This window comes from Protopterus annectens, chromosome 7.part0 (assembly GCF_019279795.1).
Source record: "Protopterus annectens isolate FY-2018-M chromosome 7.part0, PAN1.0, whole genome shotgun sequence".
Taxonomy (NCBI): Eukaryota; Metazoa; Chordata; order Ceratodontiformes; family Protopteridae; genus Protopterus; species Protopterus annectens.
In genome coordinates, this window is record NC_056739.1 from 1,585,510,864 (window position 1) to 1,585,536,894 (window position 26,031).

The following is a 26,031-nucleotide window of genomic DNA, read 5'->3' on the forward strand; positions in this document are numbered from 1 at the left end:
GGAGCCATAATTGACTCTGCGGCTGACATGGACATTTTCCAAAAGGGCCTTACTGAGATGGATACCTGGTGTCAAAGTCATGGTCTCAAGCTAAATGCCAAAAAATGCATGGTCATCCTGTTTGGGAAAAACAAAACACCCATGAATTACCACATAGGTGGCAGCCCCCTTAATACAGGGGAGGTAATAAGAGATCTGGGGACCCAGGTAGATAGTAATCTCTGCTTTGGCAATCATATTGCCAAAGTAGTTAGGAAATCCTTCTATGTAGCCCATCTAATTAATAAAGGGTTTGCATCTAGAAATAAAGAGGTTATAGTGCCTCTCTACTTGTCACTCATCAGACCCATCATAGAGTACAATGCCCCATTTGGGATGTACCTCACAAGATACTTCCAACAGCTGGAAAGATCACAAAAGTCCCACACCAAGAGGATTACTGGCCTCAAACATATGTCCTATGCAGCCCGACTGGAAAAACTCCAGCTGTACTCAGTCGCATATCGCTTAATCAGAGGTGATCTCTGCCTGACTTACAAAGCCATGTCCAACTCAGAATTGATGGACATGCTCCACCTAAAGAAATCCAAGTCACTGCGAGCCACGCACTCTAGAGAGCTAAACCTTGCCACAACAATAAATAGAACATGCTGGAGGGATAGATTCCTGTCACAGAGACTCCCCCATGCTTTGGAACAAAATTCCTAACTACATTAGGCAGAGCCACTCACTAACACTCTTCAAGAGAAACCTTGATGAGTGGATGGGTAACAGAAAATACACCCCTGGGATCACTTCATTGGCTCTTCTTGACAGAGGGTCAGTTAATTAATCAATGGGGTGGCGAAAGCTGACATGCTCTGGCTAGGCTTATAAATGCCCTCGGGCAGATAGCCTAGTACCTACCTATGAACCTATAAAATATTTCAATACGTGGACCAAAAGAGAGTCCCAGCACAAAGAGGTGTATGAAGTAATAAGGCTACAACCTCAAGCTGAAGTAACATAGATATTAGACTGGTACCTGGACATAATGGTAAATAAATGGAATGCTCTGCTATATAACTTAAATGAAAACAATTGTTAGACGGTATTAAAATAAAACTAGTCAAATATAGCAAATATATGGGGACTTCGTATGTGTGATCTGAGACAAAGGGTGGCCTCAGAGCTTAGTAAAGCCTCCTTGTTACCAATTTATAGCATGGTACAGTATGGGTAAGGTGTTCTTCTGCAGAACAGGAATGAGAGAATCATTGGAAAAGTCAAACAGAAAGAACAAAAAGTGGATAACAGACTGTTTTCTTATCCTAGGAGAAGTCTGGAGACTGACAAAATACATTGAGCACTGCCACCATGTCACAGTCTATGTGTATGTTTGCTCAAAGTAGATAAATGATGCATGCTGGGATGCACACAATGTTCATCCTCCCCACCACATTCCATACAACTGGAGCTTAGTAGCTTCAGAAGTCATTAAAAAAAACTGATGACCTGCAGCTTGTGCAGTCAGCCATTTAAATAATTATGAACCCAGACCATTACAGTGTAGAAGGCATGTGTATATGGTCTCTTCTTCCTGAGAAACCAGCCACTGCATCCATTAAAGTTATTGGTCCAGGACAGCCTGATAAGGTGCCAAGAGGTCTCCCTAAATAGTGATGAAGTGGGGGCTTTAAGACCTAATAGACTGTCATGTGATTGACAGGAGGAGAAGGAGTTAAAAAATAAATAAAAATGCTTGCAGATTCTGGTCACGTGAGCAGTTAATGATTATCCAACATTTTACAGTCTTTCAAATATAATACCACTGCTATCTCGGGTTAAAACTTCTACTGGTCATTATAGTCAAGACAAGCAAGGACACCCCTTTTCACTGGTTTTATCAAGTGGTTTAAGATAGCAGATATTTAACTAAGAATGGTACAAAATATGACCTTTTATATCAACAATGGCTACTTCAGCACAATGTTGAACACAGTTTGCAATCTTAAACCTACTGGAATTTTCCCATCTTTCAAACCCATTTTGCAAATGAATCATGACCTCTGCTATAGGACTTGCTGACAAATTTATCCCTAGAAAACTAAAATTTTACTCTACCAGATTTCGTGCCCTATTACAAAAAGATGGCTGCATCTGCAAGTAATACATTATGCTGTTTATTTCTGCTTCATACTCACTAAATAATAATAGATGCATTAAGCAATTTAAAATTTCCCCTTTTTCTGTCTGTTCTAATTGCTTTATGGTAAAACAGCACAGATGGTTATGGAACAGAACACACAATGTTACCAAAATAGCCCTTGTAGGCTTTTTGAATCATTGCAAACAAAAGTATAGCTATCTATTCTTGCCCCTGGTGCTATTCCCCAATCTGGTGCCTCACCAATCTGGTGCCTCACCCTTTCACCTATAAGTATAGGATTAAATAAAAAAATAAGTCCTCTGTTCCCTTAGATTGTGGGCTTAACTTTTTAAACTAGAGCAACTGGTTGTTACAATTTATGCCATAAAAAGAATGCTAACATGATTATTTTTTTAAAAACACAAATGCTTCTTTCCTTTTAACAGTTTAATACCACACATGCAGCACTAGCCACTTCTGACCATGACCACAAATGCAATAGCAGTATTTATTTCTGTATGCTGGCAATGCACTACACTGAAGATAAATTGGCATTTGCCAATTATCTCCCTTAACACTTTCCACTTGGTGTGGCTGCCACCTTTGTACCACTCTAGCTATGCTACTGACTGGAAATATCTGATTAACACTTACGTTTTAAGAGTCCCAGATGTCATCAGTTCTGTAACTAACACAATACATTTTTTCCCTTTAAGTGTCATTTCCCAGGAATCATAAAAGCGAACGATATTTGGATGCTGAAGGCCTTTGAGCATTTCTGCTTCTTCTTTGAATCGCTGTCTTTCAAGTTTGGTGAGTTTACGATCCTAAAACAGAAGAGAAAATATTAATTTACTCAGTTCAGTTTATATATAAACAACTAAATCTTGTAAAAAATGAATATTTGGCCAAACAATGGAGATAGTTAAGTTCAAAATGCAGCACTGCCTGCCATTCCAAAAAGATTCACCTTGAACACTATCCTCCTAAAACGAATGTATAAATCTGGTACTGGTTTTACAAAGAATTCTGCAAATGCAATGACTAAATGTGTTTAGAATATTTTGGTTATGTGACCACTTACAAATCTTAAATGTCAGTTTAAAATAATACATGTTATACTTTTACCTAACCAAGTCCTACATTACTATCAGTTATTATCCATCTTTGCAACCCAATTTAATGATCAAATAACAATCATTAGACTCCCCTTTTATTCAATTAACCTTGCCTAAAAAATAAATAAATAAAACCTTATGAGCCACAAAATAGGGTACTCAGCATTTTATGCTTACTTAATATCAACAATTTTACAAACAGCTTAAGATCACAGACAGACCATCCTTGCTAAGCAAGCTACAAACATTACACCTGTAAAACATCATGACATCTTGAAAACGCCAAGGAGAACTATATCGTCCCCAATTTACCACATTTTCTCCTGGAAATGTATGCATCAAATTCCACACAGCTGCAAATATGCACAACCAAAGTTTACTACCAGACTCAACTTGCTGGAGATTTTTATAACCTCATAAAGCATTGTGGATGTATATAGTATGCAGATGTCCCAAGACACAAATATTCTGGGAGGCATTCTGGATAAAAATCTCTAATTTATGCTCATTATCTCCTTTCTTTTTGTTTTAGGATAAGCAACAATAATGAAAGCACCATTTTCACTTTGTATCTCACTCATAGCTACCAATAAAGTGCCACTGGAGACACCCCCCCCATAACAGGGATGCTGGCAGGAGGTTGACATAATGGTTAAGGTTTAATTCTCACATGGGGTAATTGGCTGGACTTAAACTGGCATGTAAAGGACAGTTAGCCTAGTACTAATCTATGAATCTGTGGAATACTTTGTGCCATCTATAAATCTAAATGAAATATAGCAAGGAAGCAAAACATAACAGCAAAGGTGCTAATTAAATGGTCATCTCTTCTTGATAAACAATGTATTTATGAATTAAATTACACAAAACATTACCAGTGCGGCAACTACAAATAATACAATTCATTTAACTCACCTGTACACAATGTGTGTGTTGAATACAATTATGACATTATGGTGACAAGTTAAATAGGTAGATTATATCTCAGCACCTTTTAGTAAAGTTATCTGCTTTCTTATCCTGTATGCATTAATTTTCTATCCTTCACTTGATATATATCCAATAACAAATGCATCCTTAAATAAGTGTAACATTTATAAATCATAAAATAGTCTAAAATTTAATATATATTCTAATCCCCAACTTATTAGTAATAAGCTACTCAACTATGTTACATTAATACAAAATGCTAATTACCATGCAAGGTTAATAAATAATGTTCCTATTTCATGTACTATTTCAATTTTAATTGATTGCCATGGTTTAAAAAAAAAAAGTATTCAAAAAATAAAATACTTCATGCTATACAATCACAGTGTCTAACAGCTGGATCAGTAAAATGTCATATATGCTCTAATATTTATAAGAATTTCCTTTTCCATGGATGGTGTAGACATATTCTTAAACTATATTCTAGACCATCTGGCTGTGTTAAAGTTGGATCTAGAACTTCACACAACCTAAGGATCCAATCCACTGTGGCATTAAATGATGGTGTCCACTGTCACCAATAGTCCTCCCTTAGATCAATTTATTCACAGTGTAAAGGATTGCTTTCACAAGAGGGGGTATAAGGAATACAAAAAGCCCTGTTGACCTCTGTTAACCTATATCAAGATAGCACACTGCTAACATTATCCAATCTGGAATACAGACTCTAAGGTAAGAGAAATTTCACAATGATCACATATTTTAAAGTTATTCCCATAAACATCAAACTTTAAATGATAAATATATCCCTATATATGTTATTAGACAACTGGTTCCCTTTTCTTTGAATGATTTAAAAAAGGCTCTTTAGGATAAATATACTTCCTGAGAATAGCACGCTCACTACAACATTCGAAATGAAGAAGGTGTCTGGTATAACAGATCTGGTATATTAAGATGCAATATATTAAGATGCAAACAAACTTATGTTATCAGCCTCTCAATGGTTTTCTGTCACTTGACTTTTGCTACTTAACAGGCATGAATGGGGTATGCATTTGTTAATTTAAAGATATATTCTTTATAGACAGTTCTCAATATTTTCATGTCATAAGTACCTACCTTACATTACATTCTCTATGCCTCCCACTGTATAGCTTGGAACTCACTATTTTCCTCACACTGATGCACATACTACCACAACCGACAATATGTACCAATTTCCCATCTCATGCAATGTCCACAACCTCCTTAATTTCACAATATGACAAGCTATTTGCAGGAATGAAATCAATGTTACAGTCAAGAAAAAGGGACATAATTATCAAAGACAAAAAAGGGTAACATCACTATTACTTCCTGCAGACTACTGGGTCTCATTCTTGCAGTTTTACCTACGAATTACTATCAGGTACTGGGTATATAGTTCCTACAGTCTCACCTAAGAATTACTGGGAGGTATCAGGTCCAGTTCCTATAGTCTCGTCTATGAATTACTGTGGGGTATCAGGTCTAGTTCCTATAGCCTCACATATGAATTACTGTCGGGTATCATGTCTATAGACTCACCTATGAATTACTGTGGGGTATCAGGTCCAGTTCCTATAGTGTCACGTATGAATTACTGTGCTGTATTAGGTCTAGTTTCTATAGACTCACCTATGAATTACTGTGGGGTATCAGGCCCAGTTCCTATAGTGTCAAGCATGAATTACTGTGGGGTATCAGGTCCAGTTCCTACAGTGTCACATATGAATTACTGTGGAGTATCAGGTCTAGTTCCTATAGCCTCACGTATGAATTACTGTGCGGTATCAGATCTAGTTTCTATAACTCACCTATGAATTACTGTGGGGAATCAGGTCCAGTTCCTACAGTGTCACATATGAATTACTGTGTGGAATCAGGTCTAGTTCCTATAGTCTCACCTATGAATTACTGTGTGGTATCAGGTTGAGTTCCTATATTCTCACCTATGAATTACTGTAGGTTATCGGGTCTAGTTCCTATAGTCTCACCTATGAATTACTGTGTGGTATCAGGTCTAGTTCCTATAGTCTCACCTATGAATTACTGTGTGGTATCAGGTCTAGTTCCTATAGTCTCACCTATGAATTACTGTAGGTTATCGGGTCTAGTTCCTATAGTCTCACCTATGAATTACTGTGGGGTATCAGGTCCAATTCGTATAGTGTCATGTATGAATTACTGTGTGGTAATCAGGTCTAGTTCCTATAGTCTCACCTATGAATTACTGTGGGGTATCGGGTCTAGTTTCTATAGTCTCAGGTATGAATTACTGTGGGGTATCAGGTCTAGTTCCTGTAGTGTCATGTATGAATTACTGTGGGGTTTCAGGTCTAGTTCCTATAGTCTTGCGTATGAATTACTGTGGTACCAGGCACAGTTCCTGTAGTGTCACATATGAATTACTGTGGGGTATCAGTCTAGTTCCTACAGTGTCATGTAAGAATTACTGTAGGTTATCAGGTTTAGTTGCTATAGTCTCTTGTAAGAATTGCTGTGGCATTGGGTAGATTCCTGCAGTCTCATCCATGAATTACTGTTACATACTGGGTGGTGTTCCTGTAGGTTCACCTATAAACTACTGAGGGGTGTACCAGGTATAGTTCCAATAGTCTCACCTATTAATTACTACAATGTGCTGGGTACAGTTCCTACAATCTCACCTATGAATCACTGTTAGGTACAGGTACAGTCCTATAGCTACACCTATGAATTACTTTGGGTTACTGGGTATAGTTCCTATAGTATCATCTATAAATCATTACAGGTTACAGGGTTCTAGTTCCTATAGTCTCATCTATGAATCAGAGAACAGGGACTTGTGCAAATAATCTTATTTGTGAATTATTGCTGGATACAGGGCCTAGCTCCTGCAGTCTCACCTATGAATTACTGTATGGTACCAAGTCTAGTTCCTATAGTCTTGCATATGAATTACTGTGGGGACTGGTGATATAGTTCCTATAGTCTCAGCAATGAATTCCTGTGGGGTACCCTGTCTAGTACCTGTAGTGTCACCTATGAATGACTATAGGGTATCAGTTCTACTTCCTATAATATCACCTTTGAATTACTGTGGGGTATCAGACCTCATTCCTATATTGTCATCTCCCTCTTTCATTAGATCCCCAATAAGACTCCCCAGCGGCACAGCTATAGGGTTAAGATCTCAGCTAAGGGGTCAAGCCAAAACCTCCAGCACCCTCTCTGTCCAACCAGTGCTTTGTGTCCCTACTCAAGTAGCTGACACACACACACACCTGGGGAAGGCTGGCACAAGTTTACTAGCTATGCCCCCTTCTGCCCAGACTATAAGGTAGTTATTACTGCCACCAACCCCTACATATCAGCTACTTAAAGGCCCTTACAAAGGGTGACCAATCCTACTGTGAAATGTTACTATAATCCAAATGCCAAGTGTTACCAAGACTAAAGTTATTTAGGAGTGGCCTGTACAGTGTCACCAAATATGTATGCAAGTACGCCAAGAGCTTAAATATGTCTCACAAACATCAGCCACAAAGATAGGTTTAAATATATTTAATAATAAATAATAAAAGAACAACACAATACTCATTCAACACAGTAACTGCAGAGTTCAGAATCACATGAAATATCTTAAAACAACACTGCAGGACAGTCTCAAATAAATACAGAAAACATCTAAACTAATATTTACTATATTCCTATATATCCAAGAGAAATTACTGTACCCTAGACTTACTTAGAAAGCAAGGCATATGCAGATGATGATGAATGGATGTTTCTAGGTCCAAGACAAGATACAAAATGCAAAGTCTTTCTCTGAGAGAGTTCGTAAGTTACTATCAAACATTACTGCTGGGTCAACTTGGAAGACATCACTCTGTCACCTGCCTTCAGTTCCCAGGCTAACAGATACCAATAGAATTTTATCATCTCTATGTGAGAAGTACATATCTCAGATGTGCAGCTGCTAGGAGCAATAAAACACTTTACATTTTAAATATAGTAATTAAAATTACTTTCAAGACAATAGAAAAACTTATAATTCTAGACATTGTGTCTGTTTGCTGCACTGACTCAGAGATAACACAATCATAAAACATTTTGATTCCAACTTATTTTCTTGAAGTTTTGCAAGTTAACTCTATATGTTCCAGCTTCTATTATTAAAATATACATTTGCACAGGTATATAGATTATATACATTTCTGTTCTTTTCCAGTAGGGTACACTGTGGTTACATTCTTGAAGCTTATTACATAGCATACAGTTCTGTATAAATCATAGGAATATTAACAAATGACAGAATTATTTACAAAATTCCAGCTAGCTGGGCTGGCAGCATTACACTACTCAAAAATGCATCAGTATTATTCTCATTTGGGACAAAATACTAAAAGTAGGCAAAACTTCAGCAATATCCGATATACTTGATATCATTTACTCTATTAAGTCAGATTGATTCTGATTTGTTGCTGGCAACCTCTGTGTTTAGAGCTGGCATTATTCCTGTCATCTTTATATCATTGCCTGAGATGTTGTCAAAATTAACACTTGTTTCAGGCTGTGGTCTCTCATAAATAACTGTTTTATAGGTAAAAGAAAAGATCTTTGTTCTGAATCCATAAAAATAATGTAATCCAAACTTATAGCAGTAGAAGCTTCTCTCGTACTTTGGATCCCATCTATTGCCATAGGAACATCCTGTTGGCACTATAATTACTCAAGTTGCTGTAAATCTTATTTTTATTTGTTTACTACCTTATTCACCTATAACATAAGCTTTTCATTGATTTTATTTATTTATTCAAGTTTGATGACCGGGGAGGTCCACACTGAGCTTGGGGAGCCCGTTTTCAGTGGAGGCCCGGGGAGAAAAGCTCCAAACGTTACATTACATAATGAATTACAAAGAGAAATTTGCATTACAATCAACAGGTAGCATTCAATGCAGAGTACAAAAATTATAGATTTGTCCATGAGAAAGTCAGGCATAACAGTATCATGACTAGATGTTACTGTTTAGTTACATAAACATTCTATATATGTGAGAGAAGTTAGGAAGGTGAGAGGGTTAGCCAGGAGAAAAGGAAGGGGACAGCTTGGGAGGTATGAGATGGAGAGTACAGTTACATTCGCTCTGTAGATAGAGGTAGGAATGAAGTTGAGTTTTGAAGGTGTTAAGGTTGTCACAGGTCTTCAGTGTGGAGGGCAGAGCATTCCATTTTTCAGCTAGGGAAAAGGATAGTAGAAGATGACCAGCTGGGCACTTGGGTCTTTGGACGGTTATTGGGTTTTGGTGAGTAGATCTGAGAGGGGTATATGGTTGTAGAATATTAAATAGTGACAGGTCAGCAAGTAGGTTGGAATAATAATTTGTGAGCTGTGGTGAGTTGGAGGAAGTCAAGTCGATTGGGGAGTTCCAGCCAGTTTAAAGAGTGAAGGGAGGTGCAGTGATGAGAGGAGGATTTGGCTTTGGTAGCGAATCTGGAGATTTTATTGTAGCATACTTCCAGTTCGGAGGTAAGAGTGGAAGATAAATTAGAAAGCAGAGGAGTGCCATACAAAAGAGAGGGGAGGAGATAGGTAATGGCCAGAGTTTGTCTGGCAGAGGGAGAGAGGAAGTGGTCGTTTCTGTACAGTAGACCTAGTTTTATGTGGGTTTTCTTGATGTTTAGCTGGATGTGAGTGTTGAATTTTAGGTGGTCATCGATGGTGACACCAAGAAGTTTGGTGGAGGGTACGATCTCAATAATGGAGTTGTCAAGGCTGGTAATTTGAACTGAGATTTTATCAATATGGTGGATTTTGAGGGAGAGAATAGAAGAATCTTAGTTTTGTTGGCATTTAGTGCGAGGTGATTTTGGAGCATCCAGTTTTCGGTGGTAGAGAAGGCGGTTTGTGTTAAAGACTGGAGATCTGTTAGGTTAGAGGCGCAGCAGATCAAAGTGGAATCGTCTGCATATTGGACAATTTTGGTATTAGGCATGGCTTTGTGGAAATCATTAATAAAGATTTTAAATAGCAATGGGCCAAGTATGGAACCTTGGGATACTCCAGTGGGGGTGGGAATGAAAGTGGAGGAGGCCTGGCCCCATTTCTCGGCTTGGGACCTGTCAGAAAGATAGCAGGAGAACCAGGAAAAAGTTTTTTGGGAGAGGTTGAGATTTGACAGATGGGTATGGGAGATTGTATCAAAAGCTTTAGATAAGTCCAGTAGAACTGAGGAAACTATGTTACCAGAGTCACAAGCTAAATTGATAGAGTGTAAGAAGGAGAGAAGGGCTGTGTTGGTTCTGTTTCCTGGGCGGAAGCTGTGTTGGGTAGGAGAGAGTAACTGGTGTTTGGTAAGGAATGGCATGAGCTGCAGGTATATGCATTTTTCAAGAAGTTTAAAATTGGGGAGAGGATAGCTATAGGGCAGAAATTTGGAGATGTTACAGTTTTTACCACCCTTGTGAAGTGGAAGAATAAATGCAGAATGCCATAGTTTTGGTACATAGGATTCAAGTAGTGATCTATTTATCAGGATGCTAATAGGGAGGGCAATACTGTCTAGGGCTATTTTTAAGGAGGAGGAAGGAATGCTGTTGGGGGCATTGGTGCAAGGCTCAAGTTTGGAGAGAAGTTTTTTTTATAAGGTAGGTGGAGACGGGTTTGAGTTTGAAAGCAGGGGTGGGGGAGAGGAGGGAGGGGAAGTTTGAGTAGAGAGGGGTTGAATGTTATTGTTGGGGAAGGTCTTAGTTACCTCAGCAATAGAAGAGGTGAAAAAGGTATTGAATAGTTCAGCAATTTCATGGTCAGATTTGCTAGTGTCAGGACCGGGATTGTTTTTGGTACCCGGTCTAAGGAGGGGATTAATAGAGTTCAAGAATTGTTTGGGGTTTTTTGCATGATTTATTTGGAGTTTGATGTAGTGGGATTTTTTTTATCTTTAATGACTTGTTTTTTGGCTAGGTTTTGCAGCTGTTTGTATTTAAGTAAAAATTCTGGCTGTTTATTTTGTTGGTAATCTTTCCAGGTTTTGTCTCTTTGTAGCATAATCTTTTTGGTGTCTTTGGTTAGCCATGGGGGCCTTTGCTTCAACTCTTTTTGTTCTTATTGGAGTCAAGGACAGTTAAGAATGTTGAGTTGAAATAGTCAATGGCTGTGTCTAGAGGTATAATTTTTAGTGGGTTCCAGTCAGTAAGCTTAAGGGAGTCAGAGAAAGTAGTAGGGTTGAAGTTAGTGATGTTACGAGTATGGATGAGCTGGTGAGAGTGTGTGAAAGTGGGTGTAGCTCGATGGGTGAAGGCAGGGCAGTGGTCTCCTAATGGGTCAGGAATGACACCAGATTTTATGACTTTGTTAGGGTGAGATACTAGGATCTAGTCTAGAATGGAGCCTGGGGGGGGCTGGTTTTGTTGGGCCTAGTAATGGAGTTGGTAAGTTGAGTGAAGTTGAAGAGATTGATTGACATAGTGGGATTAGGGTTAATGATTTTTTGCCAGTCAATATTTACATCCCCCAAGATGTAGGTTTCAAGTTTAGTATTAGAGGAGGTCCAGGAGAGGATATCTTCCAGGTATTGGTGTTGTTACCAGGAGGAATATAGAGGGAATTGATGCAGATACTTTTATGGCTGTTTGTTTTTAGTAGGCTAGTTACATGTTCAGTGTTATTAAAAGAAGGGATGGCATTAGGGTAAGGAGTAATAGATAAGTGGTTGGAGTAGATTAGAGCCACACCATCACCTCTTTACTTAGGCGGTCAGATCGGAGAGATTGGAATCTGGAGGGAAGGAATTCGGAGTCAATTATGTGTGGTTTTAGCCAGGTTTCAGACATGGCTACAATGTCAGGTAAGTTGTGGTTGAGCCATGCTTGAAAGAGGGTTACCTTATTTCTTAAGCTTTGGGCATTGATGGTGAGGAATTTGAGGTATTTATTGGTGGATTTGTTGTTGGTGCTGGGGTGGTTTGTTGGAGAGAAGTTTGGTCCTGGATTGGGATGGATGTCACCAGCTAAGCAAAGGTAAGAAGGAAGGAGAATACGTTTGTTTGGTTTGTGCTTAGATAGGAGTGGTTAGTAGAGAGTGGGTTTAGGTTTGTAGAATTTGGTAGTGATTGGGAAGAATTTTACTTTTAAGAGAAGGATGTGTTGGGAGGGTACTAGGGAGGCAGAGATATTGTGGAAGTGAGTTGAGAGATGGGGATGGGGAGGAAGAGGTGATGGGTGTAAAGGGAGGTTGGTATAAGAGGTGGCGTGGTATAGGGGAAGTAGACCGAGGATCAGGATAGATGTAGGGGTGAGGATTTTTGGAGGAAAAGTGAGCATGGTAGTTGTAGTCTGTTAGAAATGATAGAGGGGGGTGGTAAAGAGATTTAGGTGGGAGGGGGTATGTAGAGAGTCAGATAGGGCAGAAGGGTGGGGTGGAGTAGTGGTGTGTGAGGATTGGTTGGTGGGGAGGGAATTTAAGAGGAAGGGGTGGGGTAAAGGTCTGGTTGGTGAAAGGGGGAGAGATGTTTAGGATGAGAGTAAATGTAAGAGTAGTGAGGGTGGGTGGGAATTGGGGGTAGGGTAGGCAGCAGAGTGAGCCTGCAGGGCGAATGGAGCGGGATGGAGCAGAAGGGCAAGAGAGAGACCAGCTGAAAAAGTATCAGCCACTACAGTGCAGAGCAGAGGTAAGTAGGTAAAGTAATGAAAGACTGTGTGAAAAAATAGCGTTACAGTTTGTGAGAACACAGGGGAAAAAGGAACAGTATAGGGGGAGGTTTGTATGCGGTGGTGGTGCTGCGGTAGCATTGTCGCCTCACAGTAAGACGCTGTCCGGTTCGATTCTCAGCTAGAGCGTCTTCTGCATGGTGACATGCGTGAATGGGCGTACCTTTGTTGAAGGTTGTGCGTCAGGTCTGGCAAGCTGGTATGTAAAAATCAACTGCCAATCATTAGCAGACCGGAGTTCCGCTGTGGTGACCCCTAACCGGGTAAAACCGAAAGACACAAACAAACAATAAGGGGAGGTTTGTACCTTAGTTTGTTAAGTAAGGAGGGGTAGGTTAACTTTTAGTTATGTACTTACCATAACTTTAGATGTTTGGGATCCATCTCGCCTACATTCTGTACTGATGGGTTCGGAGCCGATCCTCGGCTCCAACTCGGCACGCTATACTATAGAGCGAAGTCTCTTATTGGCTGAGCTATTCTACATCCCAGGATGCACCACCACAGCTTCCCCAGATCTTGTTTGTCCGCACACATGCACACACACATAGACTGTTGATATAATATTGCCAGGTGTTTCAAGATGAAACGGCTAAACTTGAACCGTCCGGTCTCTTCTGATCTCCAAGGCAGGGGGAAGGAGGGTGGGTTATTAGGAATGTAGGCGAGATGGATCCCAAACATCTAAAGTTATGGTAAGTACATAACTAAAAGATGTTATGTGATCCTATCTCGCCTACATTCTGTACTGATGGGACAGCGTCCCTAGCACCTGATTCCTGGGTGGCTCACTGGAAAACACTCCTGAGAACTGTGGAACCAAAGGAAGCTCGCCCTCGAGATGCCACGTCCAATTTGTAATGAGAAATAAATGTGTGAGGAGAGGACCAGGTAGCCGCAGCACAAATGTCACTAATGGCAAGCTTAGAATGAAAGGCTGTCGAAGTAGCCATAGCCATTGTAGAATGAGCTTTCACTGAGGTTGTAAGCTCTTTATTAGAAAGGAAGTAAGTATGGCTGATACAGTCCCTGATCCACTTGGCAAAAGTGACCTTCGTGATGGCTTTGCCCAATTTATTGTCCAAAAAGGACACAAACAACTGATCTGTTTTCCGTGTTTGGTGCATCCTATCTAAATAGAAACGCAATTGCCTGTAAACATCCAATGAGTGGAAGATGTATTCCGCTCTGTCTGAGTAGTTTGGGAAGAAAACTGGAAGTTCCAATGACTGTTGAAGACAAAAACTAGAACAAACCTTGGGAACAAAGGATGGATTAGGCCTGAGGGATACTCTATCCTTGTGAAAAAACAGGTACGGTGGTTTGACACATAGGGCTTGAAGTTCCGAAACTCTTCTGGCTGATGTAATTGCCACCAAAAAAGCAGTCTTCCAAGAAAGAAATTTCAAGTCACAAGTTGCTGCCGGTTCGAAGGGGGAAGAGGTCAAAGCACCTAATACGAAATTAAGATCCCACGGTGGAGCGGGATGAGAAATCGGAGGTCGTAGCAGCCCAGCACCTTTCATGAAGGCTTTACACAACTTGTTGCTCGGGTGGGTCTATACTTTCATGAAAATTAGAAATAGCTGCCAATTGAACCTTGATGGTAGAAACCGAAGAACCTTGATTGAATAAAGAAGCTAAAAACTTCTGACACCGGGGCAGTAATGGGATCTAATCCCCGGAGTTGGGCCCAAATAGCGAATCTCTTCCATTTGCTGTTATACATTTTTTTAGTCGAAGTCTTGTGGGCCGAGGACAAGATATGTATGACTTCCGAGTCCAAAACATGGTTCCTGACTATGGTCGGAAGAGGAGGAGCCAAGCTGTTAACCTCAACAAGTGAAGGGACTGATGAAGTTGTCCCGACTGGTGGATCAAGAGGTCTGGAACCTGGTACAGGAACCATGGACCGTCCAGTGCACATTTCCGAAGAAAGGGCAACCAGACTTGACGAGGCCAGTATGGGGCAACTAAAATCATCTTGCTCTGCAAGTGAATCGCCTTCTGGATCACCCTGGGAAGAAGGGGAACCGGTGGAAAGGCGTACAGTAGGCCGGTGGGCCAAGCTTGGACTAGGGCATCCTTGGGCAACTCCCCCGGAACTGGGGTGAGAGAGAAGAACTGTTGGCATTTCGTATTGAGAGGAGTTGCAAAGAGGTCGCAACAAGGAGTTCCCCATCTTCTGAAAATCTGAGTTGCCACTCTGCCGTTCAGAGACCACTCGTGAGGGGAGAGAATAGCTCTGCTCAGTCTGTCGGCTATCACATTGGATCTCCCCGGAATGTGTGTTGCTACCAGAAAACGTTTGGTTGCAACTGCCCAATCCCATACTTTCATGGCCTATCTGCAAAGGGGGTAGGACCTGGTCCCTCCTTGCTTGTTCAGGTAACAGACTACTGACATGTTGTCGGACTGAATGGCAATCATGCCCTGGGGGAGGTAACTGTGTAGTGCTTGTAGCGATAGAAGCACCGCCCTCATTTCCAGTATGTTGATGTGGAGGAAACTCTCAGAGTGCCACTTGCCTTGGACTGACCTGCCCAGGTAATGTCCCCCCCACCCCGTCTGGGAGGCGTCCATAGTCAATGTGGCCACTGGGGGTGGTGGAACGAAGGGTCGCCCCTGATCCAGGTTGGAGGAAAGAAGCCACCAATGGAGGTCCTGTATGCACGTCTCCATGATCAGAATGAGGTGACTGAGAGGGAGATCCTGATAAGACCACTGGACTGACAGGAGCCACTGGAGAATCCTCATATGCAATCTTGCCAAGGGAACTAGGAGAACGGTGGCCGACATGGAACCTAACAGTTGTAGGGACCCATCCTGGCTGGGGCTCGGCGTTTGAGGAGCAATGCTCGAACTTGAGACTGTAATATTTCTATCCTCTCTGTAGGAAGATAGACCCGCATTTGCTTTGAATCTATCTCTACTCCGATAAACAGTATGCGCTGAGATGGCAGCAACACAGACTTTGCCCAATTGAAGGTGATTCCTAGGGAGTTGCCTAGAGATATAGTGGCTGCTAGGTTCTGTAAGAGTAGACGCCTGGAGGTGGCAGTTAGGAGCCAGTCGTCTAGGTATGGAAACACCTGGAATCCTAGACTTCTCAGGTGAGCAGTCACCACCGCCAAACATTTGGTTAACACCCTGGGGGCTGTGGTGAGACCAAAGGGCAGTGCATGGAACTGGAAATGACTGTCTCCCAGGCTGAAGCGCAAGTGTCTCCTGGACGCCTGATCTATCAGGATGTGATAATAGGCGTCCTTGAGATCTATGGAGCACATCCAAACACCTTCCTCCAGCAGCGGGAGAATGGACTGTAAGGTGACCATCCAGAACTTGGACTTCTTGACAGAATGGTTGAGTTTGCTGAGATCCAAAATGGGCCTCACGTCCCCGGTCTTTTTTGGCACCAAAAAGAATCTTGAGTAAGTCCCTAATCCGGTCTGGTCTTCGGGGACCGGTTGGATGACTCCTTTTTGAAGCAGCTTTGAGATTTCGATGGCTGCGAGATCCCGTTGACTGGGTGGTGGGTCCAGGATTTTCCGGGATGGTGGGGGGGGGCTGAGAAAAAGGGATGGTGTAACCTCCGGCAATGATTCGGAGCACCCATCTGTCCTGAGTGATATTCTCCCAGGCCTTTAGGTGCCTGAAAAAACGACCCCTGACTGGCTCCGGAGCGGCGCAGTCGGGCAATCCTTCAGGGATGCTGGAAGGCTGAGGAGCCACGAAAGGACTCGCGGTCTCCAGTGTTGCGGGGGCCTCTGCCGCCTCTGGGACGGAGTCTTCCTGAAAAATTTCCCCCTCCTCTGCCTCTAGAAGGGGAATCATCCTGCTGTGAGGGGTAAGTCTTTTGAGATTTACGGAACTACGTTTTCCCCCCTCTTCTAGCCTTGGGATAAGGCCGGAAAGGAGTGGAAAAGCGTGCCCCTACGGCAGTCAAAGTCTTACCCTCTTGTTCACAGCGGGTCAAGGTGTCCTTTACCTTGGGTCCAAACAAAGAGGACCCATCAAAGGGAGCGTCGGCAAAGGAAGACTTGAAGGCCTCCGCAAAGTGACACAGGCGGAGTCAGGCTTGTCTCCTTAGAGCAACACCTGTTCCCACCACTCTACTCGCCCCCTCGGCTGCATACGAAATGAGCCTCATGGACGAGTTCGATAATGATGATAAGGTAGCTAGCTGAGAGCTAACCGTCTGGGCCAACTGCTCAGGTAGGTTACCAGTGAGGGTATCTGAAAGTTCCTTGACCAGATCCTTCTGAAGTCTGGTGAAGTGCATCAGATAATTCAGAAACCTTAAAGTAAAGGCTGCTGAAGTAAGGGTGCGCTTCCCGTACTGATCCATGCTCCTAGACTCTTTATTAGGAGGATGGATGAACGTAGGCGCCTCTGCCACATCTTGTTGGGTAGCAGATGCCACCACCAGGGCATCTATAGCCACACCTTTAGAGAGGAATTCCTTTTCGGGGGGGCTGAAAGAAATTTATTAGGGCGAGCTGGCACCGGTTCCACAGAATCTGGGTGCTCCCACGCCCTTCGAGAGATCAAATCTAGAAGCTCATCGAAGGGCGGAGACACCCAGGAGGCAGAGGGCTGAGCCCCGAAGGCCTTGAGGAATACCGACTCCTCAGCAGAAGGGGGTTTGGACTGCCAGTCGCCTCGTTGCTTCAGGATTTCTAAGATGTCCGCAAAGGAGACATCATCCGAGGACGACTTGGGGGACCCCTCCACATCATCGAGGTCGGTGTCCGAGGTGAGAGACTCGTCCGGGGAGTCGACGTGCTTCCTCTTGCACTGTCTCTTCCTGGGAGGTTCCTCCGAAAAAGCCTCGGAAGGACCTCCAGGAAGGGGGGAACCCCCAATGGGGGTGACCTCAGGCCCCAGGGCTCTGCTGTCTTGAGACAGGGGGACAACAAAGGAACCAGTCTCCGTGCCAAGGGAAGGTGCCGGAGAGACGGTGGAGGTAGCCAAAGAAGATTTGGCCAAAGCACTCCTCATGGCCCTGAAGGCCGGACCCCCAGAATCCTGGGAAGGTCCGACCCCTGAGGCCACAACAGTAGACGGCACTGAGGCTCAGAACTGAAAATATCGGTCCCGAAGCGTCACCCCCGGGGCCGACCGAGGAGGTCCGTGTACCGAACTCCGACCCGAAGGGCGGGGTTGGAGTAAGGGTCGGAGCCGACCCGAAAACCTCTATCGGCTCCACCAGCACCGACTCCAATGGTGCCGAGGCTGTTGGAGGAGGAACCAAGACAACAGGGTGGACAATCGGCTCCGGAGCCGACTGGGCTGGAGCCGAAACTAACTTTTGGAAGACTGGAGACTGAAACAGCCTTTGAAGTACCCTGTCTATGTCCGAATCAGACATTCTCGAAGACCGAGAAGAGATCGAACGGGTTTGAGTCGACTTCTCCACCGGTGCCGAAGGACTGGAGGACCGGCTCCGAATCGTCTCGATAAATATCGGTGCAGAGGGAGACTCCACAACCATAGCAATTTCCCTCGGAGCCGAAGTGGACTTCGGTGCCGAAGGGGAAGAGTCTGAGCAGGCAACTCTCATCGGCTCCGAAGGCAGTGGAGCCGATGAAGGTGACCCGCCTCTTGAAGCTCTAGCCGTCGGCTCCGAAGCCAGAGGAGTCGAGGGTAGAGGCATCGAGGCAGATCGCTCCACCCTCGGCTTCGAAGTCCGTGGAGCCGATGGAGAAGCCTGACGAGATTTCTTTGTGGCCGGTTCCGACGGGCTGGTTGGAGCCAACGATTTCTTTTTCTTCGATGGAGAAGAGGAAGATGATAAAGCCTCCTCAAAAGACGGTGTAGTAAGCCCTTTTAGAATCAATTTATTTTTCCTCTCTTGGAGGACTCAGGAGGAAAAAGCGTGACAAACGCTGCATGACTCCTGAAGATGTTTAGGGCCTAAACAATACACACACAACAAATGATAGTCTGTTATAGACATCTTGTAGCTGTACTTAGAGCATTTTTTGAACCCAGAAGGTCTATGCTCTTTCGACATGTTTACACAAAACAGTACTACTCACTTCAAAAAAAACTCTCACAAAACTTAAGAAGAGTAAAAGAAGATCAAATAAGGACAAAATCCCTCTAACGTAAACGGAATTACTTGTCCAACTAAACTACAACACTAGAATAACACTCACACTAAATATTTCAACACGCGCGAGGACAAGGCCCCTCTAACTGAAACGGGATCCTTTCCCTCAAATTAAAGACAAGTTTACCAGAAAAAATCACCGAAACTCAGTCACACAACAACGCTAGCTGTTAAAACAGCTTTTGGGTATAAGAATCAAAAATTTCTGACAGAAATTCTTTGAAGAAAAAGCACTTAGCTCAGCTAAGTCCGAGACCACGTCTTTGCTGTAAAGCGGCAAACTAGATCTGGGGAAGCTGTGCTGGTGCATCCTGGGATGTAGAATAGCTCAGCCAATAAGAGACTTCACTCTATAGTATAGCGTGCCGAGTCGGAGCCGTGGATCGGCTCCGAACCCATCAGTACAGAATGTAGGCGAGATAGGATCACATAACATCAGGTGTTAGAGAAAGTGGAGTGGGATTAGGGAAACATTGCAATTTTAGAAGTAATTAGAGATAATTTTGGACTTACAGGGATTTTATATTAAACAAGTGTAATGCAGAAGGTGCTGCCACCTAGTGGAGAAAGGAAAAATATCAGGCAGAGAAAATAAGATAAATGGGCAAGCCTCGTATGGGTTACAGTAGATAGTGTTCCGAGACTAGAGGTCAGCAAGGACTGGAGGGAGAGGGGCGTTTTAGCAGTAGGCTGCAGAGGCACACATACTGAAGGGCAGGCTAACAAATAAAGTAGTCTTAGGTAAATGAGTTTAGTGTAAGGCTACATACATTCACTGAGAAATAGTTAGGGAAGTCCACACTGAAGTTCTTTTCTTATGTGGCCCAGGCTAACAGGCAGGAAATGTCCAGGTAGAAACTGATGGAGGTTTTGCAGGAGGAAGTCCTTATTTTCAGGAGGCAGGTAGGGACCTTCAGGTGTGGAGTACTGTGAAAAGAGAGGAAAAAAATGAACATACAACTAAGTATTTAAGGTGGGAGAAACAGGTAGAAATGAAGGAGAATAGTTGACATAATTAAGCAATAACAGGAAGAGAGGAAGTAGAGTAGAGGAGGTAAAGAAGGAGTGGAAGTAGGGATAGATATAGAAGAAGGATATATATTGAAGGAGGGTTGTGCTGAAGAGGAAAAAATGGAGAAAATAGCAGGGTATAGTTGAAGGAGAATGCAGGAGTAGGCAGGGAGAGATGCAGCTTTCCAAGTCTTAAGTCACTACTATCATAGAATACAAGCCCAAGGCAAATGCAGTAACACAGTTCAAATGTTGGTGAGGGGAGCAGAAACTGCTAGTTGTACAACAAATCAAGGCAGACAAATACATGTAAAATTATGTAACATACATCTAAGAACTGTGTGAAAGGTGTCTAGGCAAGTCTATTTATGAGGTATATCATGAACTGTGTATATTAACAGCATCAATTCAGGCAGAACAGAGATATATCATGCACTGTAAGTATTAACAACATCAGTTCAGGCAGAACTTATAACAAAAATACATAGCATATAACTATCAGCTGTATAAATATAACTAAGCACTATGTAAAAGATACAGCAAACGCAGATATATCATGAGCTGAAAATATAAGCAGTATCGATTCAGGCAGAACATATGAAAGTAAATACATAGCATTAAACTGTCAGCTGTAAAACAAATGACTAGGCACGATGTAAAAGATATATCAGTATGAACAAGTAGAGCCAGAGTAGTTGAATGCAGATAAATGATTAGTATCTGTTCGCGCCTGTTTGGATGGCGTTCTAGTCAATGTAAAAATGTAAGTACAGACTTTGAATTAGTCTCTATGAACGCCTGAGAAGGCATTCTAAGTAGAAAACATAAAAACAGGCTTTGGTTTGATTACAGACAATGCCTATTAGGATGGCATTCTTAATAAAAATAAAGCAACGACAGGCTATGGATATGTTTCTATTGTCTGAGGAGGCGTTCTTAGTAGCAGAAGAATAAAGCAGGGTCCGGTGTAATTTACAGATAACTCCGTTAGGGGGCCATGATTTGGAAGGCGGGTGTTGAACCTGCTTTACACGCAGAGATATAAGACACCTACAACACTCACAAAGCAGACTGACCCCATAAGGCACTTAAGAAAAAAATAAATAAATAATACAGTCGCTGTTTAGGTGCTAATGGACTAGTATGAGGCCAAAGCAGTAGCAAGGTTATACAAGCCAAACGAAAAAGAAAAAAAAAGAAGATTTTAATAGTCTATTTCATTTTCATAAAGATTATCTAGACATTTATTGCTCATGTACTGAATATCTGAAACCAGTTCTCTCTCTGTTTTAAATCAGGAGTGAGACTTGCAACAGTCAGTAACACACAGAAGGGAGAAATTAGTAAAGTTCTAGATGAAAATAAAGATTAAAAAGTGGCATTAGCATGAGCACTGATCAACCTGACTTAACAACACTGGCTGTTAAAGATTAGTCAGTATTCACATTTAATAGTATATTAGATCAATGTACCACTGTGTAATTTGCAATGAAAGTGCATAAAAAATGTGAACTGCACAGTCAAGACTGACTGGCTCAGAAGGGAAGTGGATGGTGAAAGACTTACTTGAGAAAGATAACCTGGGGTGGACAGGATGCCAGCTTAAACTCGAGGAGAGGAGTTCATAGGTAGGTACTAGGCTATCAGCCCAAGGGCCTACATACACCTAGCCAAAAAGGTTCCCTGGCTTATGCCACCCAAGAAAGTTATTTTCCTGTACCACTGTTGAGCAGAGACACAGAAGTGATCCCCGGGGTGTATTTCCTATTTCCCATCCACTCATCAAGATTTTTCTTGAAGAGTGCTAATATGAAGAACTTTGCTTGACATAGATGGGTAGCCTGTTCCAGAGTATGGGAAGTCTCTGGGACAGGAATCTATCCCTACAGCATGTCCTGTTTATTGTGGTGACAAGGTGTAGGTCCCTAGTGTGTGTAGCTCGGAGGGATTGCGATTTCTTTAGGTGTAGCATGTTCAACAACTCTGGGTTTGACATAGCTTTATATGTTGGGCAGAGATCACCTCAGAGTAGGCGATATACTATGGAGTAAAGCTGGAGTTTTTTGAGGTGGTCAGTGTAGGGCATTTGTTTGAGGCCACTAATCCTCTTTGTGAGGAACTTCTGTGGCCTTTCCAGCTGCTGCAGATATCTTCTGAGGTACATTCCAAAAGGTGCGTTGTACTCTATAATGGGTCTAATGAGTGTTAATTAGAGGGGAACAATGACCTCTTTTTTTCTGGAAGAGAACCCTTTTATGATGAGGTGTACCACATAGAAGGTCTTCCTGACTACTGTGGCGATGTGACTATCAAAGGAGAGACTACTGTCCACCTGGGTCCCAAGGTCTCATCACACATTCGGTGTTAAGTAGACTGCTGCCTATGTGGTAGTTCATGGGTACAGAGTTTTTACCAAAGGGGATGACACTGCAATTTTGGGCATTGAGCTTGAGGCCATGGCTCTGACACCAGGCATCTGTCTCAGCGAGGCCCTTCTGTAGGATGTCCACATCATTTGGGGACTTGACTATGGCTCCTAGTTTGCAGTCATCTGCGAACTTCGTTAGCCAAAGGCCTTCTGTGTTAGCCTGTACTTCAGGTAAATTGCACAAGTACTGATTCAACTGCCTGAGAATTTTCACAAGCACAGCATGTGCAGAAAACTAAGTTCAAACAGGAAAGTCCATTACCTGACTGTCCCAAATATAGCTAAAACAAGCCCTTGCAGATGCAGTGTTAAGTCAACAGTCTAAAGTCAAATTTCAACATTCCATGCACTGAACACTTTACTTCATTCAAACTTAAATCACAATATACTAACTGCAATGCTGAACCCCAATTTGTTCAAATGCTATTAAACAGTAAATACCACCAGGTATAAGAAAAAGGGCCTCAGAGTCATCAATTAATCATCTCAGTAAAGCTAGTTATTTCACAATGTTTTATCAGTAGTATTTGAGTTCCGTACCAAATAATTGAATAATCTGATCTTCACAAACATTCAGTCAGCACTAAGCCAAAAAGTAGTACAACTGTGATGAACATCCAGCGAAGAGTGACTAAATTAGTAGAAACTTGGGATGTTTTTCTTATTTACCCCACAGACTTCGATATATTAACAGAGAGAAATCTTTTATTTTACAGACACTAGTTTAAAAGGAGGAATGAAATAATAATCAGCAACATATTCATTAGGAAGAGCAAATGGTGATGCAACTTACTGCTGAAGGTGATCATTGATGTTTAGGTAACCAGTGGTCCTTCATATCCAAACCAGTCAGATGAAATCAAGGGAGGGATGTGTTCTGGGCAAAATGGTTGGTTACTGTCAGAGTAATTCAATCAAATACATCATCAAAGTGGTAAGTGGATTTGAAAGTAGCAAGGTGAAAAGCTGAAATTTCACTTTTTAGCATCTACAGATTAATAATGGCCAAGATAGCAGGGAATAGTTTTGCAGGGTACAGTAAAGAGCAATAGATCAAGTCATGGTTTTAAAGGGAGGAGGGTCATAACATTAGAATGTTGATTCAAACTTCTCTACGAGAGAAGCAAACTGCTCTAGTTCTTAAATGAGCACACGAAAACAGTTTTATACATCAAACACATCAGTCAGAAAGTCTCACATAACTTCAAGAAGGGCATTTCATTAACCTCACATGTCCTCACATAGGTTTTAGGAATGAATTATTACTTTATAATCAGAATAATGTTGAAACTGGAAGGGATGAGATTTGGTACAACATATGGTACCAATTTTAATAAAATCAGTGAAGCATTCACAGACACTGGAATAGACTTCCCAATGACAGATTCTTTAGGATTGATCTGAAAGATGTAAGTTTAGTTTCCACTGAGGTAAAATTCTAAGTAAACCAAAACATTGAAAGTGGAATTTGTTCAACCCAAGGTCAAAGGTTCTGCCACCAATGGACATTGTAACAACTGCCCATGCTTGTTGCAGAGCAATACATTTTCTAAAAAATGCTGCTACTATTTTTATGTTTTAGAAGAACGGAATGGATAGCACAGCTATTAGATATTAAAGAAAAACAAGAGTGCTGAAAAGTAGGATTAGGTGCTTTTTCCCCCGGTGCTTGATGTTTAATGCTTTATTTAACTGGTGCTTTTTGATTAGGTGATTTTGATTGGCAGGGACTATTTAAATTGCATACTTCACTAATGACTTCTGAGCAGAGGAAACCATTTGACATAACCTGTTCATGGTTGATCTTTTCCTCATGGTTGTTCTCTTTCTCATAGAATAAAGAATTATTTTCCTGAATTACTTGGAGTATTTTTTAAGGTTGAAACATGAAATAAGCATGCCATAACCTTGCCATCCACCCCAAGGATGATGGGAGTGACATTTTATTAAAAAGAATGATTGTTGATGGGTTGAGAGCTATGACAAGCTGCTGCCTGTTGCAGAGGGGGATTTCAGCCTTATGGGTGCTTCTTGACATTTTATTTATGGAAATTCTCTCTTACCCTTGTGAGATGAATCATCACTGTTGTACATAGAAATACACTAACAGCAAAATGCTTATTGAAATGACATTAATTGAATAGAAATGATTATTATGCTGGGAGAGAAAACCAGAATGTCAAGTTCAGGATTAAGATGTCATATGGCAACAGGCTGGGTATTGGACTGTCTGATAACTGATTGTGGGAATTAATAAATGGGAAAGGAAGTAGCAATCATTTTTTAGGAAAGCATGCAGTAGAACAACACTGCTTTACAGGATGCGATTCCAGTTGGATTAGATGATCACCCTTGATGCAGTGAGAAAGTGAATTAAGGTCATTCAAGTAAAAGGTGCACAGTAATACAAGTTTAGAAAGTATACAACAATTATGAATACTGAAGGGCTGACTTTAATAAGATTCAGCTCATTTAGATGATAATGAGTGAATGTAATTGAATAAAAAAGGATTAGTGAATAATGTTACTACAAATTACATCTGACATCCTGAGACAAGAAGCAGAATGCTATAAAGTGGAAAAGCCTGAAAACAGAATAACCTTAGAATAAGAGAAGTACTGTAGCATGTGGATGATTATTTTGTATAATGATCAGATTCTAGCCAAGTTCAAAGACTGTATCCAGTTTAATTGTATTGTTAACAAATGCTATACATACTTATTAATAGATATCTACATAATATTGATAGAATCTGTCAGTTGGAAGTCAATAAACATTATTTATGTTCAAAACATCCTGGCCTCTTGTTATTCTAAGCTTCATAACTGCCATTTGTTATTAGCTTGCATGCAACCTCTGTATAGAGTACTGCCTTTCCCAATTTCCAGTGTGACCCAGAGTAATTCTCTTCACATTCCTTGCTTTCTCTGTTAGTGTAATATTTTATGTTATATCCCAGGTTAACACACATTTAATTCCCCATTCCTACTACAGACCTTAGTCCTTAGCATGTTTGCAGCTGGCCTTGTACAATGGTATATTTGCACTAGAGTTAAAATACTCTACAAAGCATCTTTTCTGTTACAGCCAGACTAACATAAATCTTCTTCTACTCAGTTCCTTGTTCAGGCAGCAGTTTTGCACAGACTTGTCAATGTGTTAAGGATATATCTAATGTTATCCAGTAGATTTGTGTACTTATTTAGTGGATGTTACAGTGCGTGTTTGCTTTTATCTGCTTTCGGAAAGCAATGTTGTGCAAACATTACACTTCTGGCACTGACATACTAATCTGGTGTCAAAGACTAGTTTTAGGTTCATAGGTAGGTACTAGGCTATCTGCCCAAAGGCATTTATAAGCCTAGACAGAAATTGTTGGCTTTCGCCGCCCCCTTAGATTAGTTCCCTGTGCCTCTGTCCAGCAGAGCCACTGAAGTGATCCCCGGGATAAACTTTCTGTTTCCCATCCACTTGTCAAGGTTTGAGAGTGTTAGTGAGGAACTCTGCCTAATGTAGACTGGAATCTTGTTCCAAAGCATGGGAAGTCTCTGGGACAGGAATCTATCCCTCCAGCACATCCTATTTA

The 26,031-nt window shown here is 41.7% G+C and overlaps 1 protein-coding gene across 9 annotated transcripts in view; it reads right to left on the minus strand.

The window, feature by feature from the left end:
• Positions 1-26,031, minus strand: part of WNK2 (WNK lysine deficient protein kinase 2) — a 2,812,908-nt gene that overhangs the window by 2,076,764 nt on the left and 710,113 nt on the right. For all 9 annotated transcript variants that reach the window (XM_044078134.1, XM_044078133.1, XM_044078139.1 and 6 more), the window contains exon 2: positions 2,783-2,955. In XM_044078134.1, coding sequence (XP_043934069.1) covers positions 2,783-2,955 — 173 coding nt within the window. The remainder of the gene's footprint in view (positions 1-2,782; positions 2,956-26,031) is intronic.